Raw genomic sequence first — 14,849 nt, forward strand, 5'->3', positions numbered from 1 at the left:
ATGGAGATTTCAATATTCAACATCAAAAACACCATCACATTCAGTCCAAGTTCTATTGAAAAAGCCAAAAATGTAGGCCATCTTAGAGATGAAAGCACATGTAGATATAGGAAAACTTGTCAAGTTCAAAGTCAAAATATCCAATCATTTATGAGACCCATTTACTTTTAGCTTCAACTTTTTCTTAAATATAACGTTCATCAGCTGATGGCAAACAATTGTAACATTTGTAGTGTCACATTATTACACTCACACAGTCTCCATGGCCCTTCAAATTTGCTTGTGAAGATGCTGGTCAGATTATCATCTTTTGCTGAGCACAGCACCTTCTCCTCCAATCTGAGGTTCGATGACCTCTCCACGCTTTCAATGCCTTCTGTCCTTGTTCTCCATTGGCCCCACCAACCCAGGTGGTCAGAGACATCTCCAAAATCCCTCTAAGACGCCAAACAATTCATCAGGTCACCAAGATCCAGTCGAGGTGTGAGCTGTGAGCACCTGGAGGCCTCTGGGCAAGCAAGTGGTCATCCAGAAGGACTTCTTTTCCCTAATCAAGAGTCAGTATGGGGGCCGGGGCGAGTGCCGAGGAGAAACACTCCAGGGAGCTAGAGAAGAAACTGAAAGAGGACGCCGACAAAGATGCCAGGACCGTCAAACTTCTGCTGCTAGGTAACAACTCACAAGCGGACTCAAATTATTGCTCAAGTCTAAACATGAAGAATAGCTCATTTGCTAGATTTGGAAAACGGTATATTGCAGATTTGTTGTGAAGACTTCCCATTTAAAATGTCATAATAAACAGGCAATGGCATCACATCATGGCCATAAAGATTCTGAAAGAAATTTTTTGTTTTAAGTTTGTTATATGAAAGGAACAGTAAATATTTTAAGCTCAATTGCAAGATGAAAATCGATGCCTTACTGAAATTCAAACCAAAGTGTACTCAAACTACTCAAAATGTGATATATCTATTACAAAAGACACCAAATACTCGCATGCCAGAATCAAGACATATTAAAAATATGCATTTATATTCAACAAAAGTTGTATCTCTGTTTATTATAACTGCAGGTGTCTTTGTCCATGAGGTGATGTGGGTCAGGGTCATGGGACATCAAGCTTGGACAAGGCTTAGGACAAAAATAATAAGCCTAAAGCCTCTTAATGCAATCCTCCAAAAGATAAACACAGTAGAGGAGAAGGATGTATTCTTTAATTCATATATGCATGCCAAAATAAATAAATTAATAATTCAATATTTAAATATCTTACTGTGTGTCTACAGTTTGACTAATCTTAGTGGGTTTACCCCTCAAAACATTGGCACAATATAGATCTATGGTTTTCAAATGGCTAAAAATAATATTTTAAATATGTATATATTGTGGACCAAACAAAATCACCCTGTTTTAATAATATTGGGGGCTGGCTGAGAATCTAGAATGGGAGGGGAGGGGTCTTTGAGTCTGTATGAATGTAATCTGATCTGATATAAACAGATTCAAACAAAAAGAAACCAAGGCTTACCACGCGTTTGTTGAAGCAGTTGGATAATAATCAATATCAGAAATGTTATTATACTTTCCATGAAATGCGTTTCATGTTTTTGATTTCCTAAAGCATAATTTAAGTCTACTATTATAAGCTATTACCATTTAATTTTATCTCAGCAAATACATGATTATACATTAAGTGGCATCATAGAAAAATTCATGCACTGCAACAAATGACTTGCTGCTATATACATATAAACAATTGGTGTCAGTAAGATTTTTATATATATATATATATATATATATATATATATATAATTTAAGGCAAAGTCTAGTGTTGAAAATCTCTATCTCAATAAATAAACACTGCTCTGTTATTTCAGTTCATCAAGGAATCCTGAAATACATCAGTTTCCACAAAAATATTAGGCAGCACAACTGTTTTCAACATTGATAATAAAAGGAAACAGTTCTTGAGGTCCAAATCAGCATATTAGAATGATTTCTGAAGGATCGTGTGACACTGAAGACTGGACTGCTGAAGATTCAGCTTTGCCATCACAGGAATAAATTACATTACAAAATATATTCAAACAGAAGTTATTTTAAACCGTAATAATTTCAAAATATTACTGGTTTTAAAGTATAATTGATCAACAATCAACAACGTATACTTACCAACAATAAACATTTGAACAGCAAGGGCATATGTAATAAAAATGAATTAAAGCAATAACTGCGATATTAAACTGATTACTATTTTCTTCAGGTGCTGGCGAGTCGGGGAAAAGCACTATTGTCAAACAGATGAAGTAAGTGCTGAGAGAAAAAGTATGATACCATAAATTGGCTTATATGATGAATAGGTCAATTAAATGTTTTTTTTTTTCTTTAAATGACAGAATTATTCACCAAGATGGTTACTCCCTTGAAGAGAGCTTGGAGTTCATTGTCATCATCTACAGCAACACCATGCAGTCGATCCTGGCCATCGTGAGAGCCATGACCACACTCAACCTTTCTTATGGAGATGCTGCTGCACAGGTGCTCTACTCAAACATTCAATCATCCATTAGTCATTTACAGAAATTAACAGGTTAAATGATGGAAAAGACTGTAGTGATACCATGGCACAATGATTATATCACATGGTAATACTTTGGTACTGAATGATTATCATATGTACATGATCAAAACAACGTGGTACCTTGTGCAAAAATATAAGATCCCACATTATAGATGTTTAAATATTTGTGTATGTATAAAACATGAATTGTTTGTTAGGGGCAGGGAGAGGTTCAACAGATATAATTTCATACAGGTATTTTTTTAAATACATGTACAACAGAAAAAAAAAACTAACTGAATTGTTTATGGTGACAAAGCGTAGATGCACCAGATTAATTACTAAATTCACACTATAGTATCAAATGTATTATAACTCCAGGATGTGTTCATATTTTTAAAGCTCCTGTAATGAAACAAAGGTTGTGTAGGATCTCCTTTGAAACCGTTTTCACTCATAGTAACACACTGAACTAAATGTGAATTTTTTTAATAGAATTCATTTACTAACTGCTTGTTTTCTTTTTTTAAAATCTAACACTAGCTTCCCTATTCTTTTTGTATTCTATTTTTCTTTTATTTATTACACAATTAAAAAGTTTTTTGTTTGTTTGTTTTTTAAACTACTACATGTATTGCGTTGAGATTTGTCATAGCACTTGCATATTGCTCTTTTGATTGCTTCCATTGTCCTCATTTGTAAGTCGCTTTGGATAAAAACGCCTGATGAATGACTAAAAATGTAATGACAAAGGATTTTACAGTATTTACAGTCACTGATCATCACTTTAGAAAAGTTTGTATAGTAGCTAATGCTTAAACACATTTAGTTACAAATGGCAACATTAAATTAAAACATTGAAAAAAGTTGAATCTTGTATAGCGTAAAAAATTAAGTTAAATTATTTTAAAAAATTTATGTAGCGTAAAAACGTGTTGCCATGACTTATTGAACAAATAATTTATTAAATCAATTTGCCTGTTTGCTGCAGGATGATGCAAGGAAGCTGATGCACTTAGCAGACACCATTGAGGAAGGCACCATGCCAAAGGAGCTGTCTGATATCATCCTGAGGTTGTGGAAGGATTCGGGCATCCAGGCGTGCTTTGACAGAGCCTCCGAATACCAGCTCAACGACTCTGCTGGATAGTATGGCCTCATAATTAACCTTTTAAAGCATTAAATACCAGTTAGCAACGTTTAAATGTCCATGATCAAATCAGTAATCAAATTATCTTTGAAATATTGAATAGAAAAATACTGCATTGATTCCTACTCTATCTCCAAGCTATCTGAATGACCTGGAGAGGTTGGTCAAGCCTGGCTATGTCCCTACTGAGCAGGACGTCCTGCGATCACGAGTGAAGACCACTGGTATCATCGAGACCCAGTTCTCCTTCAAGGACCTCAACTTCAGGTACACCTTCAGCCTCCTCAATGATAGCTATGGCATGAAGTAAACCAACTAATGACCATCATCATCATCAGAAAATTCCAAGCAAGTTTAACAATCAGAAGAATTGAATAAGATCAGTTTGAATGGACACCAATGCCAATAAACTGATCTTCGTGGTCTGCAGGATGTTTGATGTGGGCGGTCAGCGCTCAGAGAGGAAGAAGTGGATCCATTGCTTCGAAGGTGTGACCTGTATCATCTTCATCGCTGCTCTGAGCGCATACGACATGGTGCTGGTGGAGGATGATGAAGTGGTAGGTCCATCGATGAAACTCCAACCGGACGTTTTACATGCACTATTACCATGCGGCATTTTAGTAACAAACCGTTTTTCCATGTCCTTCCAACCAAAGAACCGAATGCATGAGAGTCTCCACCTGTTCAACAGTATCTGTAACCACCGTTACTTCGCCGCCACATCCATTGTACTCTTCCTCAACAAGAAGGACGTCTTCGTGGAGAAGATCAAGAAAGCTCATCTGAGCATGTGCTTCCCTGATTATGATGGTGAGACAAAAACAAACTTCATTCTTTAACATACAGATTCTTATCATTTAAACATTAAAACTGATTATTTAGTTCCCTCGTGGTGATGGCGCAGTGGATAAGACACATGCCTTTGGTGTGAGAGACCCGGGTTCGAATCCACTGTGAGACACCAATGTGTCCCTGAGCAAGACACTTAACCCCTAGTTGCTCCAGAGGCGTGCGACCTCTGACATATATAGCATATATATATGTAAGTCGCTTTGGATAAAAGCGTCAGATAAATGTAAATGTAAATTTAAACTGATGATATTTTCAGTAGGGGTTTATCATGGAACATCACTTCCATTAAGATACAAATATCATAATTAGGCTTCTGTTTTTGATATGCAATGCCACGTCTCTCTTAGGTCCCAACACTTTTGAGGATGCTGGTAACTACATCAAGATGCAGTTCTTAGATCTGAACTTGCGACGAGACATCAAAGAAATCTACTCCCACATGACCTGTGCCACAGACACAGAGAACGTCAAGTTTGTGTTCGATGCCGTAACAGACATTATCATCAAAGAAAATCTCAAAGACTGCGGTCTCTTCTAAACAAGCCATCTGTGGGAAGAGGTGGTTATAATATAAAATCATAAATATTGAGTACTAATATAAAGTACTGCATTATATTGTTGTAGTAGTATATTAAATATGACTATAATTTCCATGTGTGCATAATTAAAGTGTCTTTCTTCTTTTACAGAGCAGCTTAATCAACAAAACCCAATACTGACCCATTGCCCCCTTGTAGCCTGTTTTCCTCCCTGGGTAATGAGGAATTCTCCAGTGCACACACACATACATACACACGAGGGAACTGAATTGATTAAATCTTAAAGAAGAAATTATATTGTTGATGTTGGGATCTACATCTGATTAAACACACTGCACATAATTCTAATACATATTCATAGCAGCAAGTCATATAACAACACATATATGAAGGGCGTTTGGCTCTATTATAGTTTTTGCAGTGATCTATCCTGTAGATTTGCGACCACACTTCACGCAGCTGTAAACCAAATAACTATCCTTCTGAAACACCTGCATATATGCACTTCAGCATCTTCTTGCAAGAGTACATTATGAAGTATTTCAGGTATACGTTATAGCAGTTACTGTGTAAAGTTCATACTTTTAAGCTGATTGAGAAAAGTTTCGACTTTACCGGGACACTAAGTTATGTTTTATTTACAGAGGAGTTATATCATGTCTCATGATTAGAATCTCTATGGACGACGGATGACTTTGATGAAAAGATAGCACGTAATAAGTTTAGCTCAGGAGCAGCTAGCTGAGAGACAAAGAACAATTTTTGAGTGAATTGTATAAATTACAAAATCAAATATTGATTAAAAGGGCACAATTGACTGCAAAACCATTTATAACCATGCAAATGTAAATTGAATGAATAAAGCTTCTGTAGATCCTGATGTGTTTGTCCTTTAAGTGTCCTGAAAAGACGCAAACCAATGAACAACTTAAACCACACTGGGATTGTTGAGTGTTTAATATACACTTACATAATATACAAAAATATTATTTCTTGAGAATGATTTATATTTTAATCAATCATTTTATGAATATAGATTATCATCGAATTGTATATTATAAAAAACCCTGCAAAATTGAAGCCTCTTAACAACAGTATATCCAAGTTTATTACAACTACAACTTATTGATCACAGAAAATCAATTTGTTTTCGGTGATGATTGACTGTAAACCAGAGATGGTACAGTACCTGTACAGTTTCAATTGCATTTAACCCAGAACATTTACTTAAGAATATAAAGACCTGATTGCACTAATGTGAAAAACATTGCAAAACTGTTTGACAGTCTATAGCTTGATGGAGCTGCAAAAGACAAAAATGCAAAGTGATGGTTTTAATTTTAATTTTCAAAATTAAAACCATGACTTTGTGTCTCTTTGGACTAAATCCAAATCACAATGAAATCAACAAGATCAACATTAATCTGATCAATTTTAATTAGATAATACTTGCATTTGATAAAAACAAATCTTAATAAATATAACCCCTATTTATGAGAGTGTCCTCTCTGTATGTGCCCCAAGGAAATTATAATCTGTAATACCAAAAGAAATGAATTCTTCTCTATTCATACTGATCATTCTCAGAATCCCTCATTTCTGTTCGGAAAACATTTGCACCAACAATTAAACATTAAACGAGTTAACAACGTTACTTACACAGCACATGCATATCACCTCTGCATTATGGCATACTACTGATCCTGAGGACTGGAGAAAAATTTAATTGGTTAAAGGCACGTTTTTTGTTAAATGTAATATTTGGTCCAATAAATGTCACAATTTTGATGCATTTTACTATTAATATGCATCATTTTTCACATACAAAAAAAGAGGAACGGAGACTAATTACTAGATGTCCAGACCTAATTGAGACAGTAAATACAGCACTTCCTGCTGTGTAAAATGTACCAAATTATGAGTTGTGTTCTGTTAAAATAACATGCGAGTGGAGATTTCAAACATGTATGCTACATAACAAAACCCTTTCCAATTTTATCAATACACTGACAGCAGAAAAACAGAATGGGTACAACTGGAAATGAGGAATCATGCAAAAAAAGGCCATTGTTTTCTACAGCTTGCAAATATTGAAGCCCGTTTCCGCCACTGAATTTCTCTCAATTCTGACTTTTTTTTTTTTTTTACAGAATTGTGAGATATAAACTCGCACTTGCGAGTTAAAGTCTAGTTTTGAGGGGGGGGACTGATATGTTCTCAGAATTGCGAGTTTATATCTCACAATTCTGATAAAAAAAGACAGAATTGTGAGATACAAATTATGAGAAAAAAGTAAATTGTCAGATTATATCTCGCAGTTCTGACTTTATTTCTCAGAATTGCAACTTTATGTCTCACAATTGAGTTCATATCATTCAATTCTGAGGAAAAAAAGGTAGAATTACAAGTTTGTATCACGCAATAAGAAAAAAAATGTCAGAATTGTGAGATAAAAAAATTTTAATCAGTGGCGAAAACGGGCTTCCATATGCAAACCAAGGCACAAAGAACGAAAAAAAAAATGTGTCATACTGCAAAGTGAAACATTTTTCAGAATACAGGTTTATATTAAATGAATCCCATCTGTTGTGTGTGTTCCTGTAAAGCGTATAAAACAACTGCTTTTGAAATATAAAGCTTATTTGAGAGCTTGTTCCTTAAGTAGAAAATTTGAAACATGCATACCATCTCAAACCAGTAAAGCCCTTTATAATATCAAGTTTCAATAAACATGGCACTGAAGAAAACATGTAACAGTGTCACATGTAACATACTCGATTGCACAATATAGAAATCGATCAGCCCAAAGAATCAAAAGCAGTTTCGCAATGGATTTTAGGACTCTGAAGAGCCAAACTGCCCTGAATGTGTTTTTTTCATGCTGTTTACCTTTGCGGGCGTGATCTGAATACACAGCCAAACCAAACACCTAGAAGACAACTTTTGTGTCCAAAAACACAACAACTGGTAGATTTGTTGACCACCTCATGTGCAAAAAGAGACTGAAAAGTTCTCTGACTGGAGAGTTATTGAACCCCTCCAGGGGGTTTATACATGTTGAAATGTCCAGGGACAGTACTGATGTCAGGACAGCCCCACCATGTGGTCTATTTGCCTCATGTATATGCTCTTTAGCGGAAGGCCGTAACGTCGCTCTTCAGGAATCCTTTCACACTATTAGACAAATGAAAATGTCATTCTTATTCTATGACCACTTTCAAGATCTATTGTCATGTCCCTGACAAAACGCTACTTTATTAAACACTGTAAATACATAGTGAATTATGTTTTAAATGTTTCATGTTTAAATGATCAAAAAAAGCACATTAAACAAAAATTAGTTGCTCATATTTTCACGTTTAAAAATGTGCCCCAATAAATTAAGGGGGGGGGGTTCAATGGCTGATAATCATTTTTAAAAATAATTTAAAAAAAAAAAACTTTTTTTGACCATAGAATGAGAAATATCATTAAAGGGCAAGTTTTGAACAAGCATATAATTGTCTGGACAAGCTGACCGAATAGAATAAATAAATAAATAACTTACCCCTAGCCCCTAACAAATTAAATTTTAATACAAGACAGTAAGACTGGTTTCATTTATTAATATCCCCACTACTAATCATATTCATAAATAGAAGGATCAATACTGGGTATTAAATCAATTTCTTACGTTGCTTAAGTTGGCTGGGGGCTCATTATTAGGCTCTTCACAAGGGAATTGGTCTTCCCAACTTTTCTCCCTGAAGCGCTGATCTATCGGCACTACATGGCCTTCTGTAGTGAAGATGTACTTACTCTCAGACTTGTGCAGTGGGTTATCTTCATCAAAGAGCTGTAAAGGATTGTAAAATATAATTTAGTGATGGACATGTCAGCTGCATGAAACTTGACAATGTTTGACTGATAAACTTGGCTGACTATGTTTGTAGTTCTCAAATAAATGTATGGCTAAAAAAGACTGAGGCAAGAAGTGAGAACAGGAAAGAATATAAAGGGAGAATAATAGAAAACTAACCAGGTAAAGGTATTTGCAGGTTTCGCTGAGGAAGAAACTTTCCATGCGATCTTCTTTGGACTTATCCACCACATGATGGAGAGTGGCATAACCACACCTGAGAAGCATGTAACCAAAACGTGCTCTGAGAACAAGCCAGCATCCCATTTAAATCACTTTCTGCCATTTTAAACCATATACCTGACTTTGGTATTTTTTTCAAGGCTTTCAAGAATGTCCATCCCAACATGAAGATAAAAAGGATTCTTGGTTGCCTGCAGAAAGTCAAGTTTGTCATTAATCATACTGTAATGCTGAGAAGTATAAAAATTTGGTTATAATGAGACCAGGTTGGACCTGATACAGTAGGTATGTGGATTCTACTAGTTCTGGTCTTAAAGGGTAGAAGAGAACATCTGGGGCCTGAAGCTGCCAGTTGTATCTTTCCGGAAGAGCACCAAAACGCTTCCAGATTGCATAGTAGAAGGCATGAAGGCAAATGGCATTTTCAACATCTCCATTCAAAACCTGAGCAAACAGAGATGTGTCCCTGGTTAGAACTAAAATGAACTGAATGAAAAAAGGCTGTCGGCGGGTCTACTTTTAGTTCAACAATCCAAAGTCCAGTCTGGCACCAGAGTATGTCAGTATGCACTAGAGTAAAGTAGCAATGTGCACTGAAATATTTTCAGATGTTTTGCAGTACGGAATGAAACAAGTATATTTATAACTATATATTATTGTATTGCTCAAAAGTTACATTAGATACATTTTTCAGGATTCTTTGATGAATAGAAATTGAGGTAATTTTGATGTATTCTTGCTCAGTTTTTGATCAATTTAATGGACCTATGCTATATTCATTTCTTAAAAAAAAAAAAGAACTGACCCTTTTTGAACAGGCTGTATTTTGTCATTAGATTATATAAAGACAATGGAGAGATTGAGTGAGAGAAGAAAAAGTCATACCTGTAGTCCAGGGAAGAATGCCTGCAGAGAGTCAATCCATGTGTTCATGATCTGTCCATTAAACATGTTCACATTCACATAGAGTGGGGGGTCGCCATCTCCTTCATTACATGCCTCTCTTCTGTAAAAAGTAAAAAAAAAAGGGCACACTTAGACAAGTTTTGCCTACAAATACATTACAACAGTTTAATAAGAATTCATGAATGAACACCCTGAGGTGTGAGATCAAAGTGTCATGCAATAACTTCTGCATATCCAAGCTGTTATAGAAAATTAATAACAACCTTAAATGTCAATCCAGACTTCAACCAATCAGAATGATGCACTCACAACTATACATCCAATTACGCTTATACATTTTTTATTGCAAGCAGTACATTCGTTGGCTGCAAACCATGTCACACTTAACCATAGATCCCAAGTGACACACTTTATCTGCAGGTGGTTAGACAACCACATGCAAATTACTTTGGAAGCTCAAACTGCAGCCGGAAACAGCTGTGGTCACACATGCACACGTTTATAATCACCCTCTTCTCAGGTGGCTCTGAATGCTCTCATAAGCTGCAGAGAACATCCTGTAGTCTTCTTTCTCTCCAAACAAGATGTAGGACTTGAAGAGGTACTCATAAAATGAGTCCATGCCCGCACCAAGACCGCTCTGCTTTCCCACCCATTGACCAGTCTGAATGTTCACCACATTCCCTGGAAGATGGACAAGAGAATCATTAAGATTCAGACAAAGGCATATGATCACAAATAAAAACACTGGATTCAAAACAAAAGAAAAAAGAAAAGATCTATACAAGCGAAATAATTGTTTAATTGTTAAATAATAATTGTTTGATAGTTCACCCAAAAAAGAAAATTACACTGAAGGTGCATCGAAGAATGACACTGAAGAGAAGAATTTTTTTGAATAAAGTCATTTGTTTTCATTGCACAAAAAGTATTCCCGTAGCTTCATAAAATTAAGGTTGAATCACATACGTCACATGTGGCGCTTTTCCAATGCATGGTACGGCACGGTTCACTTTTGGGGGGTTGTCCACTGGGTACAGTACCTGGTAAATGGTACATTTTTCAGTACCACCTCGGTTGAGGTTCCAAGCGAACCGTACCGTTAACAAAACGTGACGTGTAAACTCTGCTGATCACTGACTGGCCGGAGAAAATTGTCACTGCCTACGTCATTGAACTTGCGACACAACAGACCCGCTAGATTTAAATCAGCACAGCCAGCGAATGGGTCGAACTCAACTGTTTTGAATGAGTGCACCTTTTTTAAGAAGCAAAAAATTTCTGTTTCATTGTCTGTTGAGCAAGTACAGACGTTCCTCTCGTTGATAGCCGAGGAGCAGATCCAGCGAGAGCTTGATGGAGCGACACAGAATGAAAAAGTTTTTCAGGAGTCACGGCAGTAGAGGTGGCGCAACTATAACGAGACGTGAATAATCCCGCCCACTCTAAAGTGGTACTAAACTGCAGTGGAAACGCAAACAGGGCCAAACAAAGCCGAGTGGCTTGGCACGAGCCAATGGGCCAATGGAATATTTTAACAATGTCTTTACTACCTTTCTGGGCCTTGAATGTAGTAGTTGTGTTGCTGTATACGCAGGGTAAGAAAGCTCTCGGATTTAATCAAAATGATCTTAATTTGTGTTCTGAAGATGAACAGGTTTGGAACAACATGAGGGTAAGTAATTAATGACAGAATTTTCATTTTTGGGTGAACTATCCATTTAAGATGGGACTAAAACAGACCAAAAAAAGCAACCACTTACCCAACAGCCCAGTTTCATTGCTTCTCAAGTTCCAAAGAGCTTTAACAGCGCGCCGGGCGACCCACTCAAAAGTAGAGTCGCCAATCAGGCGGCTCAGAATGCCAAACTCCACGAGCAGAGAACCCGCCCCTGCCGTACAGGTCTCATTAATGCTGTCAGGAGGGACGCCTTTCTTTAGATTCACCTGCATAAAACATGGAGACATCAATACCAAATGCAGCAAAAACGAGGCACCATCTCTCCAAAACAGTGCTTATGTAAGTTGGCCTGACCCTGGGATAGGGGATGCCTGTGCTAGTGTTCTCAAAGGCAGGTAGTAGTCGAACGGCCAGGTCATGAGCCAGGTGCAGCAGCTCATTATCATAGTCTTTCAGCGCTATATCCCCAAACGGGTGCCGTGTATCAGTCAGCAGAATATGGGAAGAGATCAAACTGCCTAGAATTCTGAATAGGGAACAAGTTAACAACAGATCCTGTTTTAAACACTTTTTGTGTATTTTAGAAGGGTTAGGAAAGAGTAGATCAGCATAATTATTGCATTATGAAGGGCTTGTTCTGTCAGTAATGACAATTGTCATCATTTGTTCACCCTCATGCTATAAACCATTGAACAGGCTCAAATAAAGATATCCATTAAAGATAATTACTGCACCTAATGTTGGCCTCAAAGACTTGAACAGTGGAGTCCTTGTCAAAAGAGACCGTGTCAATCACAAGCTTAACAGCTCGATGGAACTCTGTCACATTTCCAAGAACCTGCAGGGATGGGAGCAAAACTTTAATCGCATAGTGCATTAATGTACACGTATGACTATTGAGTTATTCTGAGGTGAAACAAAAGTGAAAAATTACTGAGATTATTTGTAATTATTAGTCCTGGAATGAGATGCATATTTTGTTCAGGCGAGGCCATATCTTTTGTTGATGTGTATTTTTTTTTCTAGATAGCTGAAAGTTAATCGTAAGCTAAATTCAAGGTTGTTTACCAGGACACACTTATCATGAAAACTCCCTTTCTCCCTTCTCTTGTAGTGAAGGACACAATTCATGAAACATGAGCAGTACACATTTTAGCTCTGGTTTCGAAACATGGTTGTAGAACAAAATGAGAAAGTCTCTTCAAGTTACATGTTTTTTTTTTTTTTATAGAATATTATGCTATCAGCAGTTCAGCTGAATTTTGTTGTTGCATCTTAGACAAAATTACAAAAACCTTGGGGAAGTCGTGGCCTAATGGTTAGAGAGTCGGACTCGTAATCCAAAGGTTGCGGGTTCGAGTCTCAGGGATTGTAGGTCCAGTGGGGGGAGTGAATGTCCAGTGCTCTCTCCACGACTGAGGTGCCCTGGAGCAAGGCACCGAACCCTCAACTGCTCCCCGGGCGCCGCAGCATAAATGGCTGCCCACTGCTCCGGGTGTGTGTTCACGGTGTGTGTGCACTTTGGATGGTTAAATGCAGAACGCGAATTCTGAGTATGGGTCACCATACTTGGCCATATGTCACTTCACTTTCATTATCTAATAATTTTTCAGGATGAAACAGAACCAGTTTCTTATATAAAGTTAAACTTAAGTCATCTGTACAATAGGCTGCCTTACCAACAGCGTATCAAGAGCATCGATGAGGGTCAAAGAGTAGTTTCCAAGGACATCGTTGATGTTGATATTTGATCTAGAAGAAACACACAAGAAAATGTTTCTTAGGTTCATTATTCAAATACATAGGGTTAAAATAAATCCAAAAAATAGGCAGAACTGGATTTAAGAGACATTTCTCATTTTCCATGCCGTTTTCAGACATTGGGGCTGATTTGGAAAGCTGCAACTTGTTACTTGTTCTTCTTAAATACGTGCCACATTTATGACAATCACTATGAAAAGAACTATAAATATAAATGGGAATTGAACTGAATTGAACTTCTACTCTGTTATCAAAAAGCTAAGAGAAAAAGCTTGATTAGCCACATTTTTGTGACATAGGAATGTCATTCCCATTCAGCGCACATTTTTATCAGAACCATCTGTGTAAAGCAAGACTGATACTACTTTTCTGAGAATTTACTAAAGCTTACATCCATCAAAAAAACTGTTGTTTCATGAAACACTACAGATGCTCGTTTATTTGAAGGTATATAACTTACGGGTTGAGCACGTCAGGCCCTCGACCTTCACAAGCTATAGGGTTGAGTTCATCCTCTGGGAAGGCAAACTTCATGTAGTTATCATATCCGAAATAAAACATGTCTCGGGCCATTCCCTTCATCTTGACTTTCAGCGCGTCAGGGAAGGAGCTGTACTTTCTGTCATATTCATCTCTGTTCTCCTGAAAGAAGCTGAGGTAGGATTTATTTGGTGAATTCCCACTAATCTTGGAGCAGGTCTTTGTTTGAGGGTTTCTGTTATCGTACATGTGCTGTGACCAGGCGTTAGATTTGACGGTGGCTCGCTCGCCATCCTGAAGAAGTTCAATCTTATGCAAGTTGAACGTGAATTTGATGGGGAAGTCAAAGCCCCAGCTGGGTCCCAGTCCAAACACTAGCCACACCGCGCAATTCAGCAGCACCCTCAAAACGAGAAGACCCACAACTATTGACCTCCATTGCATCTTTGCCTGCTGTCGGCCTTAAAAGTCATAATTCACTTCGACGTCGCGACTTATCGAAGCTCAAAAGTCTACAGTTTTCCTCCTGCTTTCAGTTCTCACACACTTCCTGTCAATAAACCAGCCCCTCCTTAATCCTCAACGCTGATTGGCCAGCCGCTGGCAACGTCATGACGGAGAGAGCGAATGGTTAATGAAGACGTCAACCTCACAAGCAGTAAGCAGCAGAAATGTCGTGGCAGCTCAACTTAAAAGCATCCCTGCATTTCTAAACCAATGAGAATATCACATGTGTGGTGTGACTATGTACACAGTCTTATCTGTTTAGTTATTGCTGACTACTGCTACAATTACCTAATAACAATAATATTATTAATAATACTAAATATTAATGG

At 37.3% G+C, this 14,849-nt stretch overlaps 2 protein-coding genes across 3 annotated transcripts; one reads left to right on the forward strand and one right to left on the reverse strand.

The window, feature by feature from the left end:
• Nucleotides 1-384: 384 nt before the first annotated feature.
• Nucleotides 385-6,042, forward strand: gnat1 (guanine nucleotide binding protein (G protein), alpha transducing activity polypeptide 1). Of its 2 annotated transcripts, none has more exons than XM_079377943.1 (9): nt 385-669; nt 2,264-2,306; nt 2,397-2,538; nt 3,552-3,709; nt 3,849-3,977; nt 4,141-4,270; nt 4,370-4,523; nt 4,913-5,124; nt 5,255-6,042. In XM_079377943.1, exons 1-8 carry the CDS (start codon nt 564-566, stop codon nt 5,101-5,103), a joined length of 1,053 nt encoding a protein of 350 aa, XP_079234069.1. In that variant the 5' UTR covers nt 385-563; the 3' UTR covers nt 5,104-5,124; nt 5,255-6,042. The 2 variants fall into 2 exon arrangements, with proteins under 2 accessions (XP_079234069.1, XP_079234070.1); XM_079377944.1 differs by having other exon boundaries at nt 440-669; nt 5,260-6,041.
• edem1 (ER degradation enhancer, mannosidase alpha-like 1) lies at nt 6,043-14,587 on the reverse strand. The gene is made up of 12 exons (XM_079377942.1): nt 13,994-14,587; nt 13,452-13,524; nt 12,507-12,610; nt 12,127-12,298; nt 11,855-12,038; nt 10,601-10,775; nt 10,071-10,191; nt 9,459-9,629; nt 9,303-9,376; nt 9,123-9,219; nt 8,778-8,939; nt 6,043-8,278 (listed from the first exon to the last, which is right to left on the reverse strand). Exons 1-12 carry the CDS (start codon nt 14,455-14,457, stop codon nt 8,189-8,191), a joined length of 1,887 nt encoding a protein of 628 aa, XP_079234068.1. The 5' UTR covers nt 14,458-14,587; the 3' UTR covers nt 6,043-8,188.
• Nucleotides 14,588-14,849: the final 262 nt, after the last annotated feature.

This window comes from Barbus barbus (assembly GCF_936440315.1).
Source record: "Barbus barbus genome assembly, chromosome: 25".
Lineage (NCBI taxonomy): Eukaryota > Metazoa > Chordata > Actinopteri > Cypriniformes > Cyprinidae > Barbus > Barbus barbus.